The sequence below is a fragment of the Leopardus geoffroyi genome, chromosome A2 (assembly GCF_018350155.1).
Source record: "Leopardus geoffroyi isolate Oge1 chromosome A2, O.geoffroyi_Oge1_pat1.0, whole genome shotgun sequence".
In the NCBI taxonomy this organism is placed as follows: Eukaryota; Metazoa; Chordata; class Mammalia; order Carnivora; family Felidae; genus Leopardus; species Leopardus geoffroyi.
The window spans coordinates 63554283-63576692 of NC_059331.1; the positions used below are offsets into that span (position 1 = coordinate 63554283).

The 22410-nt window shown below is 56.6% G+C and overlaps 2 protein-coding genes across 11 annotated transcripts in view; both read right to left on the reverse strand.

The window, feature by feature from the left end:
• The window catches only part of PKD1L1 (polycystin 1 like 1, transient receptor potential channel interacting), a 133259-nt gene extending 126478 nt beyond the window's left edge, over window positions 1–6781 (reverse strand). For all 9 annotated transcript variants that reach the window (XM_045494233.1, XM_045494238.1, XM_045494234.1 and 6 more), the window contains exon 1: window positions 6240–6781. In XM_045494233.1, coding sequence (XP_045350189.1) covers window positions 6240–6302 — 63 coding nt within the window. In that variant the 5' untranslated portion in view covers window positions 6303–6781. The remainder of the gene's footprint in view (window positions 1–6239) is intronic.
• A 120-nt stretch (window positions 6782–6901) lies between these two features.
• HUS1 (HUS1 checkpoint clamp component) lies at window positions 6902–20110 on the reverse strand. 2 transcript variants are annotated; one of them, XM_045494243.1, is made up of 8 exons: window positions 19875–20110; window positions 18692–18819; window positions 18431–18607; window positions 16182–16289; window positions 14834–14908; window positions 10322–10421; window positions 9076–9195; window positions 6902–7075 (listed from the first exon to the last, which is right to left on the reverse strand). In XM_045494243.1, the coding sequence occupies exons 1-8, from the start codon at window positions 19924–19926 to the stop codon at window positions 6993–6995; spliced, it is 843 nt and encodes a 280-aa protein (XP_045350199.1). In that variant the 5' UTR covers window positions 19927–20110; the 3' UTR covers window positions 6902–6992. The 2 variants fall into 2 exon arrangements, with proteins under 2 accessions (XP_045350199.1, XP_045350198.1); XM_045494242.1 differs by lacking the exon at window positions 19875–20110 and adding an exon at window positions 18964–19230.
• Between the last annotated feature and the right edge of the window lie 2300 nt (window positions 20111–22410).

Genomic DNA, 22410 nt, shown 5'->3' on the forward strand with positions numbered 1-22410 from the left:
GTGTCCACCTGCCCACCTGGGAGGGCGGGCAGCAGGGGGAGAGGGCATCTGGCAGCAGATAAGTCTGGGAAAACACTGCAACCATGGATACCACATTAGGGAGGAGAGAAGGACTGACTGGGAGTCCACACAGGACCCTTAGGGCCACCCCAGCCGTTCCCCCGACTCCTCTGCGGCCCCCAGGGCTGCCTGAGTCCTCCCACAATAAGCGTCTCTCTTTTTTCACTATTGGTCAGTTCCCTTAATTCTTTATGTTGACATTTTATTTTAATATAAAGGATTTTGCAAAAGGTTGTCTTATTTTGTGTTTTACCTAGAAAACTAGACCGCCCTTCTGTGTGGCCTGGGGTTGTTTATGGGTGTGCACGTCACTGGAGAAGACAGCGGTGTCAACTGGGGGCACCAGAAGTTCCTTCCCAGGCTGGGGGAGGGGGGTCCTGGGAGAAAGACTGAGAAGGCTGCAGGGGCACCGGAAGCTCCTTGCGGGGGGGGGGGGGTGGGGAGGGGAAGGGAGGGAGAGAGGGTCCCTGGAGAAAGACTGAGGAGGCTGCGCGTTCGACTTAGGCAAATTCCTCTGAATCCTGTGATTTCTAGAACATTGCTGGGGCCCTGCAGCCCAGCAGGGCAGGTGAGTAAATAGGGCCTGGAGCCCCTGGTGGGATCAGCACACAGGCCCTGCGCACGGCCCCCTCCCAGCACCTCTGGCACCCTTCGTCCTTTCCCCATGGGGAAATGTGTACCTTCCGGCTTTACCGGTGACGGGCTTTAAAGTGAGCTGTGTGCAAATACCCACCGAGTTGGCAAACAGTCCCTCTCCAGAGCCCTGGGGCTGGCACCTTCCTGTCAAATATGAGGACCTCTGTGAGCCAACATCCGCTCCTGCGGGCAGGGGACCGGGCCGGGCGTTTTCTTCCCAGGGGTCGGGGATGGAGCTCCAGGCGTCAGAGCCAACCCAAGATGCTGGGCGTGATAAGGAACCGAGAGGACTAAGGTCCCTGTGCTGTCCCCTGGGCCAGCTGCAGCCACCTGGGCTACGTAAAATTTAGCGTCTCCATCACATCAGCCACGTTTCAAGGTCAGTGTCAGACACGGGATTTGTGGGTGCTCGGAGCCCTGCGGCCAGTGAACAGGGGCCACCACCATGTCACTTGTGAGGGCGGAAGGACGCCCGGAGGCGAGGGTGGCACTCTCTGCAGGGCCTTCTCAGCTGTGCTCAGTACAGACACTCCAGAGGGAATCAGTTAGCAGCTTTCTCTAAGAAACGGCCCCAGAAGCCTCTCGGCAGGAGCCACCGAGGCTCTGCCAGGACGTCCCCCACCAGTCCTGGAGGCTTCTCCGCACAACTTCCCTGCACCAGGACCAAACCCCTGGGAGAACCTTCCGGAAGGCAAAGCACCCTATGCAGCCTCCACCCCTCCTTTGTGTTCGCTAAGTTCTGATGAACAAAAGCCACCTACTCAGACCTGTTCGGAGCCACAAATTCTATTTGGGATTTAGTGCTCAGTTTTGGTGCTACCTCTGAGCTAACAGTTGACCTAACTGAGGCTTGCCGGTTCCAGGGAAGGCTCAGGGCAGCTAAGACACACACGGCGGCTTGACGGTGGCACTGCGTGAGGTCCCCACCGCCAGCGCTCGGGCAGGCCCGGGTACCCTGCATACCACACCGAGCGCCCAACACCTCGGGAACGCTGTTCCTCACGGCTGGTGGCCTTTCCCTGCTCTCAGTTTGGATCTGGGCCCTGCTGTTACCATAGGACTCAGTTTCCCCGCTCTGAACGGAGCTTAGCCAGGTACCCACGTGGCAGGCCGGCACCAATGGCAACGCCCGGCACCCCACCTCTTATGGAGCAAACCACGCCTTCGTGGGCTCCACTCCTGGAGGCCCGCACGGACGGGCACGCACTGCCCATCTCGAGATGCTCCAACCTTGGGCCTCCGCGGCACCCGCCCCACCCCAACCACGTTCTCGTCTCGACTCAGCACCGATGTGTGCGTGGGGAGAATTTGGTAATTAAGTTCCAGCTGTGAGGGGAGGGCAAAGATCCTGGTAAAGGGGACCCTACCTTCCTCTGGGCTGCTCCCAGGAATGGGCTGCGGCAAGGACAGCAGGGGCAGGAGCAGGGGCAGGGCTTGGATGAACGCCCTCCAGCCAGGTCCCATGCAGACCGCTTCCAGGGGGCCTCCCGCTCACAGCCCTAACCTCTGCACGCAGGACAGCCGTCCCCTGTCCTGAGAGGGGCAGTGAGCCTGGCCCTTAACACCCTGACAGCTGACCAATCACGAGCGAGCTGGGGGGTGGGTGGAGCTGGGGTGGATCTCACCCACTCACTCCCAGCCCCCCCAGATGGGCGGCCCACCTGGTGCTAACGTGCACAGGGCGGAGGGTGAGTCCTGCATGAGGCTCCACCGTAGCTCCAGCAAGGCGATGCCCTGAATAGTGTGCGCGACGGGGACACAGAGCCGGCACCTCACGTTGCCAGCAGAGGGCGCTCACGGGACACTTTCTGAGCAGGTTTCCAGGTAGGAAAGACACATTCCCTATGCCTGCGACTAAAACAGCAACTGTCTTATACACTCAGATGCTTGTTGAATGAGCACACAGGCACCTGTCCCTCTAAAATCTTCCCAATTCCCCCACGGCCTTCAAAAATAAACTAAACATCCACAGATCACTCTTCACACACCTCAACAAGTTGATCGCGAATGCCTCGGTACCCTGGCCACTTGGCAGGGCGGACATCCTGACAGCCTGACTGTTTTCTAATTGTTCTCTCCTCCCCGCCCCCTCCTGCTGCCCCCCCCCCTTCTCCTCCTCCCTCTTCCCTTCTCCGCTGCTGCTCTCCCATTCCTTCCTTCTCTCCCTCCCTCCCCTCTCCTTCCCCCTCCCTCCCTCTCCCCTCCACCCCTCTTTCCCTCTCCGTCTGCAAAGCTGCAAAGAACAATTCCACGGACAGGACACAGAAGTCACAGAAGTCACAGAAGTCACTATTTGGCACTAAAGATTTAGGGATCACTTTGATTTTTCTCTTAAAAAATACGTTATGAACGGTAAATTAACACAACCACTTTAGCATGTATCTTGTTCCAAGGCAGCGATTTAAAAAGTGCAACATGTAGGGTGGGGGAATTTATTAGGGTCCAAAATACATGTTGTTATGTGTGAGCAGGGTACGGTCACTGGTGTCAGCCCCGCCCACTCCTCTGTCCCTTTATTTGGAGTAGCGGCCCCCTCCATCCTCGCCAAACACAGCTACTGTGTACAGATAACTGAGACATCAAAAAGCAAAGAGCAAATCAGCATGGGAAACTCGTTTGTGGCCATGCAAGTCCGGGGCGGGAATCCTCAGGCGGGTGGGGCCCCAAAGCCCCTGCACAGCCGAGCGGTGCCACCACCCACCCACTCCAGGTCATCCCAGACGTGTCCAACAGGAAGGGAGGTCCCCTGTGTCACTAGGAACAGATGAGCCAGCCAGCACCCCGAAATCACACTGAGCGTTACCCTCCGATGTGACAAGACTGCAGGCCCCGGGCTCTGGCGGAGCCCCTGCATGGAAGGTGAGCAGCGTGCCCCCAGTAAGAGGAGGAGCAGAGGGGAGGACAGAGCAGGAGGGGAGGCTCAGCCCCAGTGGCCGCTGCCAGCAGGGGAGGACTCCGCCCAGGAAACCAGACTTGGGGTTTCCCCCCCATGGTGTTCCGCTGGGCTGGTCACCCTCCGCCAGGAGCTGTGGTCACAGTGTGCGGTAACTGCTGACCAGCAGCAGACCCCCCAGGACCAGTCTCGTGTGAGGTTTTCACCCGATGGCTGCACTTCAGGTCTAGAGGCCTTGCCCGGGACTGGGGTCAGCATCTCCCCAAATCTCCCCAGGTCTCCAGGGGAACGGGGGCTCTCCCCATGCAGGGCACGGTCAGTGGGGCTCAGGGAGGCGGCCCCCTGCCCCATGCTCCCAGGGGTCTCCGCTCATCAGACCTGGGAAGCCCCACCAGCCTGGACCCCAGCAACTGTCCGCACCCCTCACCACAGACGCGGCAATCACGCTGCCACGCACAGCACCTTGTGGACGTGGACGCAGTGCTGTGACCCTCCTGCAACACGACTAGTGAGACTTCAGCTTTCTGCTTAGGAAAGGATGCGTGTGGAAATGGAGAGTCTAAAGTCTGATGTTCCAGAAACTCTAGTTGCCAGGTGATTATGGACTGCATTCAAGTAACAAATATTACTGCTCAGTCCTTTAAAACCTAATTTTTTTTTTGTTACAAAACTGATCATAAGAGTTCTAGAAAATACCCCGGTTTACAAAGATCGAAGTAAAACATTCAGCAATGATCAGGTGTAGGTGCTGGTGTAGGTTTTCCAGCCCTTCTCTCCCCTACAGACACTCGTGTCCTCAGAACCAGAGTCACACGGTACACACGAGTGTCTGGGCTTCTTTCCGTGATGAACTGTGCACCGTAAACACCATGCCGGCCAGGGCGCTCCTTCTGCAACGTTGCTGTTAGAGAAGGAAATACTGTCGAACCACGGATGATTCAACAAATCCCCCATAAACTCATATTTAGGATATTTCATGTTGTTTCAGTACAAGAATATTAGAACACTTCTGATTATAATCCGTGTGTCAATTCCTATAAGCACAAGTAGTGGGTGAAAGGGCACATGGCTGTTTTGAAGGCTCCTTGAAGGCTCCACACATAATAAATCTCCAACCCGACCCCAGCAGGCACTGTCTGCTGGCTAAGGTATCTCCTTGTCCCCCACAGAGGGCTCCTACCTGCTGGCTCAAGGACACCCCAGGGGCTCAGGATTCCTCATGGACCCCCCACTGGAATCCACACAAAAGGACACAACTGTATCTCTTCAAAGCGAAGCCCCGCCCATCTGGCCACACCCATGACAACCTGAATGCCATTCAACACCTTCCCCGTCTGGGTACAGCCATGGTTCTGACCCAGGAAAATGTGGAGGTCATGTTCCAGGGTTGCTGGACTGGGTCCTGTGCCAGGCCCGGAGGGACCCGCAAGGACGTTAGTCATGAGCTGCCAGGTCGGGTATTCCTGCACACCTCTGAGCCAGCACAGGGGACGGGGCATGAAGGAGGGGGCCTGAGCACAGAACAGCCATGCAGGGGGTATCTCCAGCGTGCGGGACACGACTGAGACACCTCAGCACTCCCAGGTGCCAGTCCCGAAAGAAGTTAACCTTTCAAATTACGTGCGTGTTTCTAGGTGGACTAAACCGCTATTCCCGACCTACCAGATTTTCACCCTGGTATACTGCCCAATAAAGCAGCACCCTGGGCTCCCCTAAGTCTGTGGTTTCCACCAGCTCCCCCGGCGGTGGAGGGATGGCCATCCTCATTCAAGTCTCTGAGGGGCCGGTCCTGAGGCCGGGCCCTGGGGAACACCAAGCCGCAAGTCCTCCAGAGAATCAGAAACAGACCCCACCGTCCTGACCCCCAGGGAAGGCTGTGTGGCCAGTCCGCACAGACTCGGGCCATCCATAAAACCACCAAAATCCGGCATTACTTAAACAAACACTGTACAAACCACAGAGAAATTACATGTGGTTTCAGGACATTTAAAAACTGCACGTAAACGTGCTATCCTACAGCAGATTTAAGACGATGACACTCTCCCAGACTTAGGAAATGACTGGTGAACACAGACTCTGAAAGCTGGGACTCATCATTCCGGCCGCACGGCAGAGCCTGGAGGAGAGGGCTTCCTATCAGACACCAGGGCCTGGGTGCCACTCCCATCCCCGCCACCAGCTGTGTGGCCCCGGGCAGGTCACAAAACCCACTCGGCAAAATCTCAGGTGTCTGAGCAGCTGTGCCCACGTCACCTGACGCCGGACAACAGAATGCCAAACGCGGGCTACGCGCTGGAGCAGAGAACGGGCCCTGCTGTGTCGGACAGATGAAGGATGTACTACTTTACTGCTAACTTACACTCACAAACAGCATTCTATCTTCGTTATGTGTTAAAAATCATTTAAATAATCAGAAGTAAACAATTTTCCAGGTTGGTGACTAATACATTTTCTGTAACCAAAACAAAACAAACAGAAAAAAACAAAACAGAGCCAAACCGCTTTTGTAAACTATTTTCAGGCACTGCCCCATTGAACATCACCATTTCTAAGTTTGACGCTGCAGCTAGAATTAACTTTGCTACCAGCCGAAGAGAGACGTGCTCACTTAGGGCGACATGAACAAACGTTCCGCCCCATCTGAACTCACCTGATGAGCAGCGGAAGAGGCACTCAAATACCCGGCTGGCACCGAGTACTCAGAAGAGGCCATGAAGGAACCTTTACACGTTGCGGATTTCCCACTTGTTCCTCTTCCTCGGAGCAACTGCCTTACTTCTCGGCTTTGTCGTGTGAGTTAAGACACTGTTCATGACGTCCCCATCCACGGGGCAGAGGAGAGGCCGCCACGGTGGGACGTGATGGGGCAGGCCCCAGGGGATGAGACGTAGTCTCGGCCCTGAACACAGGCTACTGGAGGTCTCTGTCCCTCCCCTACACACGCGGCTGTGCTTTCCAGAACATCAGAAGGCCGAGCACGGCAGCCCGCGGACCACGGGGGACACGAGATCCGAACGTCAGGGGGAGACAGAACGGGGAGGATCATGACCCAGGACGGACAGTGGCCCCGGGAACCTGGGAGGACCGGCAGCTAAGGCTCCACACACTGCAGCCAGACAGCCCCCCACAGACCCCGTGACGCTCTGCGCAACCAAGGCAGCGGGAGGGCCGCCCTCGCCCGTCATCCGGCTCCGGGGAGCAGAGCCAGGGTCGTCGGGCAGCTCCTAGAAGCCTCGGCTACCTGAAGCCTGCATAAAGAAACTCTTCCTTTTCTTTGCCGCGTCTTAACAAAACAGACATGAGAACAAGAAGCAACACGAAGTAATGTGTTTATCCAACTGTGCTCCGCAAGCTCCAGTTCCCACCAGCACAGAACCGAGGGAAGAGAGGGGCCGGACGCAGCCTACGAGAAGGCCGGGATGAAGTACTGCAGGGAGACGTCCTCGTGGAGCAAATCAAAATGGACGATCTTGTTGCTCACGATGTCTGGGGAGAGAAGAAGACCTGTCACCACAAGGGCCGCAGCCAGCGCTCGCACGCGGGGGCCCCTCTCCTGGAGCCCGGCCTCCCTGCGGCTCCGCTCCCCGCGACGTGACCGCCCACAGCCAGGGAGACGAGGCCCAGGACTCTGGTGAGAGGCCCTCATTTGCCAAATCAGTGTCCTTCTAGGAAAACGCGTCTGCCACCCACGAGCAAGCTAAGTGAGGTGAGAAGGCCGAGCACGGCGGCCCGCGGACCACGGGGGACAGGCTGCAGCGCAGGCCGGAGCGCAGGAGGGGCCCGGGTCAGGCGCCGCGCTGCGCGATGGCAGGTGCACAAGCCCAGAGGGTGGAGCTCATCACTCTGCTCGATTCCACAGCAGTGAGCAAGGGAGTGAGGGCAGTGGCCAGGCCCACAGCCACTGAGGGGGCGGGGGCAGGACTGCGCCGGGGAGCCAAGGGCAGGCCTCAGAGGCAAGCAGGGCTGGGGCTGGACGAAGTCTGTCAGGGTGGGCCGGCTGCAAGTGCCAAGCCAAGGAGGGAGCAGTCCCAGGGGATGGAGGCCGGGAAGGGGCATGGCGCCAGCAGGACACCCTCCAGGAGCCACGGCGGCTGGAGACTGAGGGCAAAGGGCAGCCAGCATGCCCTGGAGGTGGGACAGTGGAGAAGCGGACCTGGGGGACACCACCACAGAGGTGGAAACTACAGGCACAGACGCAGGGCTGAGGGACTAAGGAAAGGGTAGGAGCAATCCAATTTTGCTTTGTCACAATCTGCCACTTCTGGGGACTCCAAGTCACCTTCCCCAGGGCACAGGCAGCTCAGACGGCTGCTTCGCCTAGAACAGACAAGCTCTCTGTCCTGGGCGGGCCATGAGGGCGAGGGCGTGCGCAGGGCCAATGCCGCCGCGCTGCATGGGGTCGGGCTGCGTGACCCAGGTACCACCTGGACCGCTAGCCAGGACTGCGGTCGCGCCACCCGGCAGCGGTCAGGAGCCTGGCAGCAGGTGGGACAGCTGTCTGGAGTCTGTGAGGACCCTGCGCTGAGACACAGCCACCGCCCTCAGCGTCATGAACGTGCGCCAGGCCAGGGCAAGGGTTCTCAGCATTCGGTGCAGGTGGACACCAGCACCCGCCCTAAGGCCCAGCTGCGCCAGCTCCCTCCCTCGCCCCAGCCCTCTGTCTTCCACACACCCCCTCATACCCCATCACCCCTTCCAGTGCCTTCCTGATGCACTAACTGCCCACCCGTGATCTGCTTCGCTTCCTGTCTCTCTTGGAGGGCTGGCATTCCTTGGCACAACCACCTAGCATCTTCTATTCCTTGTCCTGGGTGCGGGCGATCTGGCGGCCGTCCCCGGCTCCGCCCACTGGTGCTGCGCATGCAGCCTGACGGTTCTTCCACAAAAGGTGTAGCTCCCTTCCACTTGCTGTGGTCAGAGTGACAAGGAGACAGAAAGAGCCTCGAAAAGTTCAGGGCAAGTAAGCCCTCCCTCACGTGTGGCCAATGAATGGCGAGAGCCGAGAGGCAGATGTATGGCTGAGGAAGACAGACAGGACCCACCACGGTCACGGGGCCAGCAGGAAAAGTCAGCAGTCAAGGAGAGACGGGAGAAACGGGAGAAACGGGAGTCGAGGAGGAACCGCTCAGGTTTAGACACAGAGGGGAAATAAAGGCATACGAGGGGACCTTAAGTCTAAGTCCAGTGGGGTCAGGGGCTATGGCTGTCGGGCCAGATTAACAGAGCAGCCTGGACGATCAACAGCCATCCTCTGGAAGCTTCTCCTTAGGCGCAGACCCACTCGTGGTGGCCGGGCGAGGCGGCCGAGCCAGCGTGGTTGCAGGGCCCCGGATCAGAATCTCCAGGTGCTGCTGAATCCGGGAAAACTGCCCTGGGAAACGGGCCCACGTGACCGAGCTGTTCTGCACTTAGGAGAGTGCGCAGATGCGAGACCCCCCCCCCCTGCCCCCCCCCCCACCCGGCAGGCAACCCGAACGTGCACTCACTGCACACGGCCTTTGTTGGGTTCACTTGCTGTCCGGCGAGGAACTGCAGGAGCCTCCGGATATCGATGCGCACCTCGGCCATCTGCTCCGGGTTTCTATCCTGAGACGCGTCTTCAGAGGCTGAAACGACACGCACAGCTCGGGGGTCGGGGGAGCCCGGAGGCGGCAAGCTGCCTGTTTAGATTGATGATCCACGTGACTGCCGGCTCTTGGAGCCTGGAGACGCTGCCAGACGCTAAGCGAGCATTTATCAAGTCCTTCTCTTTAAACTACATGGCAGATTTCCAGAGAATCTTCACTTACAGTGACATGAAATCTGACCTGCTGTCCCCACTGCAGTGGAAGAAAACGCACGTGTCAGTCCCCTGACATACACGGAGGAGGGGGACTGTCAGGCGCTAATACGAGACTGCCTGTTCTAAAGTGGAATGAAACGAGAGAAAAGGTCCTTGCAACTCCGGCAAACACCAAAGACCAGACCCTCTGTGCAATTTATCAAACTAAAGAAAGCGAGTGTCACCAAGCTCAGTCCCCCCGCACAACGATTAGCAAAGCCTGCATCACGCAGATTTCCCTTGGCAAGAACGTATGCCCTTCGCCACCAAGTGAAAACCCCTCACTAAGCTACGCCACGACGGGTCATCAACAAGCCAACTTGTGGTGATAGATCCGGACTGTAAAAGCGGTGGCCCGTCCTGTGTTCGGGAGGGAGGCTGCGCAGAGCTGAGCCGGTTTCACGCGACCGGCAGACGTCCCCGGGACCCTGCCTCGCGCCCACGGCACCACCCGCCGAGTGTGTCATCCAGGCCTCGAGCCCTGCCAGCACAGATCACCTGGTCAGTGACCCCATTGTCCCCTGCTACTGAACTGGTCCCACGGTCTCTGTCACCGTGTAGGGAGGAAAAATCTGTCAGGTGAGGAAGGCGTCTATCTGTTAATCTGATTTCATAAACACTTGGGTCGTACACAGGAGGGAGGAGACCTTCTCCACCTTGTGATGCCGCCCCAGGTGAGAAGCGGGCAGACGGGCACTGAAGAGCTGCCAGGGCTCCTGGGGACCACGGGGCAGGCATCGCCCTCAGGCCTGGGAGGCCGACCTTCCCTGCTCTGGCCTCGGCTGTCTATTCTCTCCCCGAGCGTGAAACTCGGGCAGCCGAATTCCACCCGTTTTCCAGGCAGAGATCTCAGCAACTGTGCACCTGAAACAACGTATTAAAGGCAAAACACAACCCGCCAGAAAACTCACCTGACGGAGGGTTCCCGAGATCCTTAAAGTGGGTTGTAACGCACACTAGCTCCGTTTCTATTTTCAAGTTCAATTCTCCATTTAGGTTTGCTTCAATGATCTGCAAATTGAGTATTTCACAGTCTTAAAAAAGCAAAGCAAAACAAAAGGGGTAAAGAAGACATCAGCTTCCACGAAACCAGGTGACAAGGCCACCCCACGACGGCACCAAGACCCACCCAGCACCAGCGACACAGGGAGCTCAGAAATGCCCAGAGGGGGCCCCTGAATGGAGGCCCGGAAGCCGTGTTGGCGGGGGGGGGCCTGCCAGGGCACATGGGGCAAGGGGCGGGCGAGGCTGCAGGAAGAGCCTGTGCTGAGAAGAAACCCCGGGAGCAAATGTTCAAGGTGAGCGAAACAGGGGTGTGGGGCTTACAGGAGAGAAGGAGAAAGAGGGAGAGGTGATGCGGGGAGGGCTGCTACGGCACGCAGGGGGGCGGCAGCGTGCTAGGCTGTGACAAGCTGTGGCCACAACAGGACTGAGAACCCAGAGTTCTGGAGCGAGAAAGCGTCTGGTCCGCTCCCACGGCTACAATGAAAACCCACGCTCTAAGAGAACTCCTGAAAGGTCTGTGGTCAGGCTCCAAATGGAGATCTTGTGGCAGGGGGATGAGGGGGAGAGAGAGAGAGGAACCCCTGGCCAGAGGGCATCTGGAGCCCAGCAGGTGCTACAGAGTGGACGCGAAGCGTAAGGGATTAGGTCTGGCTCATCAAGGGGAAAGATGAGAAAAAAGAGCCTGAGTCAAGAGTTGGGGGAGCTGGGAGGTGACCAGACCTCATGCAGGCACAGAGTGGGAGCGGATGAGATGAGAGGATCGAGGATCGCAGAGGGAAGGAGACCAGGAGGGCACAGCAGGTGGGCCCAGAGAGTGCAATAAGAGGAAATGAGATGGACGGACAGACAAAAAACAGTAATTATGGAGCAACAGAGAGACCACACGCCCTGAAGAGAGCCACAGGTAAAACACGAGGAAGTCCACGTCGTCCAAAAGGAGAGCCAGAAGAGGGGCCACCTCCGGGGACGCTGCCCGTGCCTTGAGGGAAACTGGCCCCAAACAGCCCATGGTGGCTTCTGAGGGGATGGAAAAGCCCCCAGTCCCTCCCCAGGCCTCTCCCCCCCTCATTAGAGCCCCCCGCTCACAGGGAGACACTGGAGGGGCTGCACCGGACCCCGTGCACCTGGAGACTAACCAGTGCTGCCCCCACTAGTCCTTCCCAAGTGACCGGATAGACGGCCGCTCTACAGGACTGTGAGCCCTTCACCGTCCCCATGCAGTGCAACCTGCATCCCCACCGCCTACGGGCAGAGACCGTAGAACCACGCTCTGCTCTGACAACTACTACACACGGGAAGGGACCGAGGAAATTAGAAGCTGGCCAACTGCCCTGTTTTCAGCTGGCTGCACCCTGGGTCATAGCTACAAATGCAGCATAACCACAAAACCTTGAGAATTCGTGGGAATGTGACCCTCTATTTAAAAACCAGGCGCGGAGGTTGGCAGGGGAGATTTCCAAGTTCAGAAAGGTCTGGAGACATTGCAGCGTCCAGTCGCTGGTGCCCCTCCGCACTCCCAGCACACAGGGTGCCGGCCACCCCACCCCCCCCCCCCCCCCCCCCCGCCTCCTACCTTCCCATCCTGGCCTCTCCCCTGCCTGCGAGGGGCAGCACACCACCCCAGGACCCACCTCCCACCCTCCCATCCCGGGGGCCTCTCTCCCACCTGTGAGGCTTCTGAGGGTCAGACAACATTCCTTCCTTCCAAGCTCCATCCTCCACACCAACCCTGGGGTTTTTTAATGGGACAGGATCTACCAATGACGTTCATAGTAAGATCTGTGCCACCGAACAGCTTCCAGTTTCACTGATCTGATCTGATTTCTCTTCCCAAGTCCACATCTGCCCATTTCTAATGCCCAGCAGGTCTTGGGGAGCCCGTGTGGCAGTTTGCAGGTCAACATCTTGTTCACCCACCAATACAGGACGGCGTGTGAGGCAGTGGAAAGACAAAGGGGCATTGGGGGACCCAGGATGGTGGAGGTGCCCTGCCTGCACGCTGGAGGCAGCTACATCTACCTACACTGAGTGAGCAGCTCAGTACCCCTCGTTCGTGTTCCTCGACACCGGTGAACTCCAAGCATTTCTCATTCTAGAAACAAAACCAAAACCTTTCTGAACTTGACTGAGCTAGTATCTCTGAGGGTTTATTATTACTTAAAATATGTTTTTTAATGTTTATTTATTTTTGAGAGAGAGAGACAGAGTGTGAGCAGGGGAGGGGCAGAGAGAGGGAGACACAGAATCGGAAGCAGGCTCCAGGCTCTGTGTGTCAGCACAGAGCCCGATGGGGGGCTTGAATTCACGAGCCACGAGATCATGACCTGAGCCGAAGTCAGATGCTTAACCTACTGAGCCACCCAGGTACCCTGGCATTTTTTGTTTTTAAGGTTATAGTTTTAAGTAATCTCTACACCCAACGTGGGGCTGGAACTCATGACCATGAGATCGAGAGTCACATGCTCCATGACAGAGCCAGCCAGGCACCCCTGAGGCTTTTAACATTAAGTAGAAAACAGTCCTCCAACTTCACTATTGCATAGTATCAGAATCGTGCCCTCAAACGTTAAGTGTTTCTTGTCAACTTTATTGGTGAACCCAAAAATACACTGTTGTATTTCTAAGCACACTCCCATAGAATCTGGAAATAATATGGGATTAAAACAACACACAACAATCTAAACTCTCACTGCTTTTGAAAAACAGTGGTTTTATATAGACTTAATTCAGGAAAGCAGCTCGCGGTGGTTCCGGATTCACTTCAGCCTTTAACGCTCTCTTCCACTTTCTTCCGAATCCAGAAATCTGAGTCATCACACGATTAGCTCTACATCCCCTGAGCACAGCCAGTGTCTGGTGCACGGCCACCGTTCTGTCACTACCCAGGGAGGGAACTGACAAACGACGGGTCTCTGACCCCCGGCCGCTTATGTCTACTCTGGAACTCACCAGAACGCTGCCCTCACCAACATCCTCTGTCTCTTAAGGGTCTGGATGGGATCTTGCTTCTCCCAGTGATCTTCTCAATGGTAATTACCTACCACTCTGCAGCGCTGACTCAATGTACTGAGCACTGAACATAAGATACCTACCTCTCCATCTGTGGAAAGTCGCAAAGCCCCCGTGAAGGTGCGCAATCCTGCCCACTTTGGGTGACACCCAGGACAGGGCCCATAGGTTGGGTAGTGTGGCCAGGAGGGGGCCCAGGTCTGTGTGGCCCCAAAGACTCCCCTTTGCCACCAGGTCACTACACTGTTCCACCTGCTGTCACCAGTAAGCTGGTGTACATAGCTCTGAGTGGCTTGTAAGCTAACAGGTGACGCACAGCAGGACCGTGTCAGACCCCAGCACACACACACCTCCCGTCCTGAACCGGAAGCTCAGGTGGGCCGACAAGCCCTCAGGGGCTGGAGTCTGAGGTGGCACCTGCAGACGGCGGGGACTCCTGGCCCCCGCACATGCCTTCCCTGCTCCCACATGGGTCCCACGCGCACCGCCCGACGGCCGCATCCCCCACTGAAGGAGGTGGGGACAAGGCTGTGAGTCTCAGCAAGGGCCTCCTAGTGCCTCCGGGATGGGGATGCGAGAGTGCTAGCGCCCTCTCTTCCCTCATTCTCTTGCCACGACTTTCAGATGCAGAATTCTGGTCATCTAGTCATGCTCACTATGCACTTGGCCACCCTGACTTTCCACCGAGTATTCCAGACTGCAGTGGCCGCGCCACAAACTTTTTGTTTTTTAAACATTCCAGAGAAGAGAAAAACACCTCCGATGACTCGGTCTGTCTCGGCGACTTTGCTGACTCATTTCCACAGGACCGAAAGAACAAACAACCAGATCCTTGGATTAATTGCCCTGCTTTTCCCTGTGGGCCTCCCTGAGCCTCTCTGCAGGTGCCCGGACTCGCTGCAGAGGAGGCCCCCAGCCTGACGACTGGCTCGACGTGAAAGTCGTCACAGGACACCGGTGTTCTGGGACAGCTCGGACCTGCGCTCGCCGAGACACATGGTACATGGACGGGACGCTCGGCTGTGCTGATACCAATGATTTGTTAAAGAAACACACATCAGCAAACGAAACGTGACGCTCTGTCCGGGGCACAAGAATCTGCTGAAAGCATCCCTGACGCACTATAAACACGACTACGAGGGGTCAGGGCAAACACAAAGGCTCCCCCTGCGAAGGGGGCTGAAAAGCACTAGAACAGCTTCTCAGGGCATCTGAGACTGCAGGCTCTCCACCACAGGCCGGGTCCTCGAGCCCACCTCGGCAGGGGGACCTGCGCCCTGGGACGCCACCAGGTGAGCGAGGATGCACCCACACCTCTGCCAGGCGAGGCTTCCTCCCAGGACACTCAGCCCGAGCCTGACACCTCCAAGATGCTGGGAAAGCTCTTCGCTAAACAAGTGACAACTTACAAGGTGATTGCTGATGTTTTTCATTTTTTCCACGATGCTCTTCATGGTCTTCAAGGCTGGCAAATAGATGCTAACCTGCAGAATGGAGGAGAAAAACCATTAACGCAGCCAAGGACGGACGGTGTTCACCACCTATGTCGGAAACGTGCAGTTGCTTAGAAGCTCTGAAATCCTGTTTCCAAGTTGTGGGAACAGAGCTCCTTTAAAACTAGGAAAAGAGGGGCGCCTGGTGGGCTCAGTCAGTTGAGTGTCTGACTTCGGCTCAGGTCATGATCTCGGGATTCGTGGGTTCAAGCCCCGTGTTGGGCTCTGTGCCGACAGCTCGGAGCCTGGAGCCTGCTTCGGATTCTGTGTCTCCCTCTCTCTCTGACCCTCCCGTTTGTGCTTGGTCTCTCTCTGTCTCAAAAATAAACAAACATTAAAAAATTAAAATTAAAAAAAAAAAAAAAAAAACTAGGAAAAGAAAACAACCCTACAACCTTACTGACCCCCGCCTGCCTCCGGGACACCTTGGCGCCCTTGTCCCCGTGGCGTCCACCTGGTTCCAACAGGGTGGCCCTCCGCTGACGTGCACCGGTATGCGCCCAGGCGCCCACGTCCCCATGGTGTCCTCCCGGTTCCAGGGGGGCAGCCCTCCCGCTGAAGTGGACCTGCGCACGCCCAGGGGACGGGACTCAGCACAGCCCGCAGGGCCACCTGCCACCTCACAGACGCTGTGGGTGGGTTGGGCCCCAGCGCTCAGACCCTCAGACCCTCAGACCCGGCCCCCGACGTTGCTTGAGACAGCGCGGTCTTCCTCCCGGTCGGTGTGGATGGCCTCCCAGAGTCCAGTAAATAGCCTACGCGGTATATTTTCACAATTCCTTCTTGCTCTGATTGTAAGCAAAATGTAAGGGACCCTCTGGCACCACGCTCACTGTCAGGGGCTCTGGGACTCCTGGCAGCACACCCAGAACAGCCCCTCCTCCTCGCTTTTACACGAACCCTGGACACCAGTCCTTACGGGACGAGGAAAACTCGAGTTCTGGGAAACGGACAGAAGTGACCTTGCCCCCAAGGACTACTCTAGGTTAGTCTTATGGAAGCGCTACGACTGAGCAGGACATTCTCTGTCCTGCATGTGAAGCGTGTGGCGTTTCTACCATGAGCAGCACGGTCTAAAGGTGTTTTATATAAACAACGGAAGGCAAACATTCCAATTTTTCCCTGGAGAATCCTTTAAAAATGACTCTCGTTTCCTCCCAGGTACATACAATCTTCAAATGAAATGTATGGCGAGACCGTAACTAAAATCAGGGACTTCAAACCACACCATTTAGTTTGCAAGCAGAGGACGGGCATCACTCACGTCGGCGTCTGGGACCGTAGGCTCTTGCAGATCCTTCCACAATTTTCTAGGAATGACCCTAACGGGGATGTCATGTGTCACAACGCGGCTACTATTCGACACTGATAACTGCCAAGAGAGAACATGTTTTCATAACGTCAATGTAGAAAAACCAGAGTAACTGAAGAATAAGTAGAAGCCGACCCCGCATCTACATGGAATGTTCTCGACTCTTTCACCCGAGTCCATAAAACAAGTACTTCCGGCGTGGTGCCTGTCCTGCTGAGCCCTGTTGAAGTCGGGAGTGTGAGGAGTAAGTCACGGTCCCCATGTTCCAGGGACACAGATGGGTCAGGAAGCAAGAAAACAAACACGACCTTGTCTGAGCTGCATGTGACACACTGGTCACAGCCTGGAGGAAAATGAAGCAGTGACCAGATGAATGTTTGGGGAGGTTCCCAGACGGAGGGCAAGAAAGGCCTCTCCGAGAGGCAACATTTCAGATTGTGCCACAACATGGTGGGAAGATGGGGACGAGGGGAACCCTGTCCCTCACTACATGTGAAGCCGGGAGGCAGAAGCCAACCCGTCCGCTGAAGGAACCGAGACTGTTCTTTGTGAGCTCAGCATGCAGCATCGTCTACACTGCTGGATAGAACCATGTTTATCCGTGTCCAGGGGCTTCCGTGAAACAACAGATTGACGTATCCTGCCCTTTTATTTATTTAATTTTTAATTATTTACAATATTTATTCATTTATTTTGAGAGAGAAGGAGAGAGAGTGTGAGCGGGCAATGGGCAGAGACAGAGGGAGAGAGAATCCCAAGCAGGCCCCACGCTGTCAGTGCAGAGCCCGAGGTGGGGCTTCAACTCATGAACCATGAGATCAGGACCTGAGCCAAAATCAAGACTCGGATGCTTAACCTACGGAGCCACCCCAGCACCCCTAGCCTGCGCTTTTAGACAGAAAGCATCACACGTCGCTATCCTGTTTCTCCTTAAACAAGTGAGGAATCACACAAGCTTGTCCTAAGGCGGGGAATACTCTGATCAGCTCTAACATAGTGAACAGGTGAGGAACCCGTTACCAGGAAGAACTTCAAACTGTGCACAGCGCTCGCACCAGAGTGGGGCACAACACACACAGCACGGGGTGGGGGTGGGGGGGGGAGGCTGCTGATGGGAGGAGTGGCGCTGGACTGTCACTAACAGGAGAGGGGGTTTCAGAGAGCGAGAAGGGGACATTCCAAGCAGGAGCCCCAGGGTCCCCAAAGCCTGGGAGCTGGACTAGAATGGGACACTCCAGGGAACTACTTAGACAGTGGGAGTAGGCGATGTGGCTCCAAGATGGCATAGGTGGGGCCATGCACACATGGCTTTGAACAACACATTAAGACGTGAGAACGTCATCCTGTGAGCTGTGAGTCTGGGGGAAGGGGGGGCACGTCCTGAGGACAGCAGGTGTCAGATTCTTCTGGGAGCAGCACTGAACACACAGAAATTCTGGGAGACCAAGAGATCACCTAAAGGGGTTACAGATGAGGTAGGGAAAACCCTTCAAAGGGGAAAATGTATAAAAACCATGATATCTAGATGAAGGGACCACACCTCTAAGAGGAACAGAGATGCAGGGACATGCAGACTGGAGCAGAGGCAGAAGTGTTCCCACACGGGCAGAGGCAGGGTCCCAGCTGAGTACTGTGTGATTGCAGCACTATTTATACACGAGGGAATCTGACTCCAATAGAAAACAAGTATTTGTGGGCACATCTTTGCTTTTAATAAAACCAACTAGGGGCACCTGGGTGGCTCAGCCGGTTAAGCATCTGACTCCTGGTTTCAGCTCAGGTCATGAAATTCTTGGGATTCTTTTACTCCCCCCCCCCCCCACCACCACTCTCTGACCCTCGCTCAGTCTCTCTCAAAATAAATAAATAGGGGCGCCTGGGTAGCTCAGTCGGTTGGATGTCTGACTTCGGCTCAGGTCATGATCTCACAGTTCATGAGTTCGAGCCCTGTATAGGGGCTCTGTGCTGACAGCTCAGAGCCTGGAGCCTGCTTCGGATTCTGTGTCTCCCTCTCTCTCTGCCCCTCCCCCACTCGCGCTCTGTCTTTCTCTCTCAAAAATAAATAAACATGAAATAAAAATAATAAACTTTAAAAAAAATAAAAATAAAACCAACTAGTTTTCCACATGCTATTAGAAAGCCTGGACTTGTAGCCACTTCTAGCCCTGCTGGGAAGTCCTGGAGCGCTCCCTCCTACTCACCAGCTCTATGGAGACCGTGAGGCAGGGGAAGTGTTTATTAGTCAGCTTGATCTTCAAGGCTCTGGCATTCTGGGCAGTTTTCAAAGCTCGAGATAAATTTTCCGACGTCAGCTCTAAATAAATCTCGTTGTTTTCAGCAGAGACACCTTCCATCTGAAATTCACTGAAGAAGTTCTCCTAAGGGCAGGAAAAGAGGGGTCCTCTGTCCCTTTGCAGTGGCCTTTGGGTGCGGTCCACAGGCTTCCAGAACCTTCTGCTCACCTGTTCCAGCTCACACCACATGCTCACACCTCCGTTGGCCACTTTGTCGGAAAGGATGAAATTCAGCTTATCTGGGCTGATGCGGAGGGTACAGGTTTTGGCGAGCTTGGCGATCATGTTGCTGACGCCTGCAGCAGGGGGTTAAAGCAAAGAATTACCAGGACAACTGAGCTTAAACAATCCCCTGAACATGGTGAAACTGCTGGTGGAAAAATAACCCACTGAAAGGGGCTTTAACGGTCGGTCACACTGGCCCCCAATAACCCTCATACCAGGAGTGATGGAATGAAGAAGGAAGGCTGCGGGGAGGTTAACTGGAGCCCAGTGAGGCATTCACTCCCTCAGCCTGCAATGGGGCCCCCCAGGCCTGCAGCACAGGGCCAAGGGCCAGTGTAGCCCGACCAGAAGGGATGTCTGTGCTGGATACACTGTCCATCCGGGACAGCAGCAGGTTTAAGATAAAAAACCCCGGGATGGAAATCAAGTTCCGTAAACAATCCTTGGCACCTGCTCTCACGCCTGCCTGTCCCCACCCAGGTCCGTTCACCCAATCCTTCCCCGAGAGAAGCTCCATCCACTCCCATGGCCCCATCCTGCGGGGGAAGGGGGAGGGGGAGAGGGGTGTCCTGCCCCTTTGGCCCCAAGCCCCCTAATCCCCATCCTATAATCCTCCCGCGAGCCCACATCCTCATCCCCCCCCCTTCCCGCGGGCTCCCATCCCCACGCCCCCCATCCCCGCGCCCCTCGACCCCCATCCCTTTCCCCCCACCTCTGTCCCCCCATCCTCCCGTGGCCCACATCCCTGTCTCCGTACCTCCACCCCTCCCGCGCGGGCCCACGCCCTCCACCCGCGTCACCCTACCTCTGTCCCCCCACCCCCGCGCCACCACCCCTTCCGTGGTCCCCGCCCCCATCCCCGCTCCCCCTCTCCCGTACCCCCTCCCGCGGCCTCCCGCCCACCATCCCGCTCGCGCACCCCTATCCCCCCACCCCCGCGCCGCCGCCCCTCCCACGGGCCCACGGCCTCCGTTACGGGCCCACGGCCTCCGTTACAGCCCCGCACCACCCCCACCCGGTCGTCCCGCGGCCCGCGCCCCCTCCCCATTCGCCCCCCGGCGCGCGCACTGCCTCCTTCCTGCCCGAGCTCTTCTCTACGCCCCGCGGCAGGCCCGATCCCGCTCACGTGTAAAGTGGTTCAGACAGGCCGTGTCCACGATCTTGGCCCGAAACTTCATGGCGGGACGCGGGCCCGCGCAGGGCGTCCGCCGGCCGCGGACTCGAGTCTCCTCCTAAGCGTCCCGCCGGAAACGCCGCCGCGCGCTCATTGGTTCCGCCGCCCGGCCCGCCCCGGGGGAGGCGGGGATCCCGGGTGACGTGCCCTGGGAGGCGGGGTCTCGCGTCACGCTCGGGGTCGCACCCACGTGGGAGGCGGGGTCTGGGTCAAGTCTGCGGGAGAGGGAGGTCCCGGGTGTCACTCGGGGTCACATCCCCGGGGAGGCGGGGTCCGGGTCAAGTCTACGGGAGAGGCGGGGATCCAGGATCCTGTGGGAGGCGGGGTCGGGGTCACACCCCCAGGATAGGCAGGGTTTGGGGTCAGGTCTGAGGGAGAGGAGGGTTAGGGGTCACACTCCGGCTCGCACCCTGGGAGAGGCGGGGTCTGGGTCAGGTCTCTGGTCAGGTCCCGGTGTCACTCCGAGTCACATCCCCGGGTTAGGCAGGGTTTGGGGTCAGGGTCTGGGAGAGCTGGGTCTCGGGTCTCACTTCAGGTCACATACCCTGGGGAGGCGGGGTCCGAATCAGGTCTGCGGGGGAGGCGGAGTTCCAGGGTCATGTCCCCGAGGGAGGCCGGTTCTCGCGTCACTCTCGGGATCACACCCCCGGGGAGGCGGGGTCCGGGTCAGGTCTCCTTGAGAGACAGGTCCTGGGTTCTCTCTCGGGGTCACGCCCCCGGCGGAGGCGGGGTCCCGGATGTCAGATGAGGTCACACCGGGGAGGAGGGATCGGGTCAGGTCGGCCAGAGAGGCGGCTCCCAGTCTCACTCTGGGTTACACCCTAGGGGAAGGCGGGGGAGGGAGGGGTAGGTGGGGAGGGCGGTAAGGCGGGGGTCAACGTCCCGAGGGGGCGGGGTCCAGGGCCACGACTGGAGGTGGGGGCGGGGTGGGGGAAGGGGTGTACCCGGATCTGGTTCTGGTCACCCCCATGGAGAGGTGGGATCTTTTGTCAGTCCCTGGATGGGCTGGTCTAGGGTCAAGCCCCAGGGTGATCTTTTTGTGACTCTGGAGTCCTCAATCCTCAAGAATGGGAAGTGTTTCTGAGGATTCACATTTTGAAAGAATTTTGTGACACCTATTTCCAATTGTTTTAAAACATTAAAAAGATCCTCTCCCTGTCTCTGCCCCTCCCCTGCTTGTGCTTTCTGTCTCTCCCTCAAAATAAACCTTAAATAATTTAAAACATTAAAAAGAAAACCCTTAGTTTATTTATAAAAGACTTGTTAGGGTGGCTAGTGACCTTTCAACATTAAATAATTTAATCACTTAAATTTATACCTCTCTGGAGTAGGGTAGTTTATAACCCCCCTCCTGGCTCAGATGGCAGTGAGGAGGGAAATACAGGCAAGAGAAATGCAGCTTCAATGAAGTCTCACGGCTCACCGCCCACTGCCGGACACGTGACACATGCGGAGGGTCACCTTCCCAGACACCTGATGCGTGCGGTGGGGTCACCTTCCTGGAGGAACGCACGGCGCCCCCAGTGCCTTAATGTTTTTGTCTCATTAAAGACCGGAAGTAACCTTATCTTCACGGCACCAGCCCCTCGAGGTCCTGGAAGCCTTGCTTCCGATTCCTCAGAGACTGACTTTAAGTCTTACCCTCCTCCCTCCACTAACTTAAAAGTCTGTAATCCGCCTCCCCTCACAACCCCAGCGCAGCTCTCTCTGCCCGTGGGTTCTGCCTCCGTGCTGTAATAAAGTCACCTTTTTGCATCAAAAATGTCTCAAGAATTCTTGCTTAGCCGTTGGCTCACGAATCCCACTTCATAATCTCATCAGTAGCACCGGTTGTGAATCCTTAGAAGTGAGGGTTTTGTTTTGTTTTTTTTTTTACCAACAACAACAACCAAAAAATGGGTTTATTCACAGGAATAGCAGAAAGGAGAAGAATGCTCTTTTGTGGAGAAAAAGGAGGAAATTGGGAGAGTTTGTTTTCAAAGACGGACTATTAGAGAAAAGCAGGGCTTCTGGGCTGTAAGTTTTCTCCAGGAAGATTTGCAAGGGCGGTACATTTCTTGTAGGAGTTGGGATCTAGACCTTTCCCTGTTGGAGCCTGTAACTGATGTCTTGCTGTGGGCTCTTGGCGGGGTGGGGCACTATAATTGACACTCCTTCCTGTAATGGTGCGGAGGGGCCCCTTCCCCCTTCTAGCTCCTGGCTCCACTCCCCAGGCTTGAGCTTTCCCTTCATTCTCATATGGTAAAGACGGGGTATGTCAACACTGACCTTAAGCAATAATCCTGCAAGTTTGTCTCAAGATGAATTTTACCAGATCCTAGTTAAAATTCTTTAAAAAAATTTTTTTTAATGTTTATCCTTAAGAGAGAGAGAGAGAGAGAGAACAGCATGAGTAAGGGAAGGGCAGAGAAAGGAAGGGACACAAAATTCAAAGCAGGCTCCAGGCTCCGAGCTGTCAGCATAGAGCCCGAACCCACAAGCCGTGAGA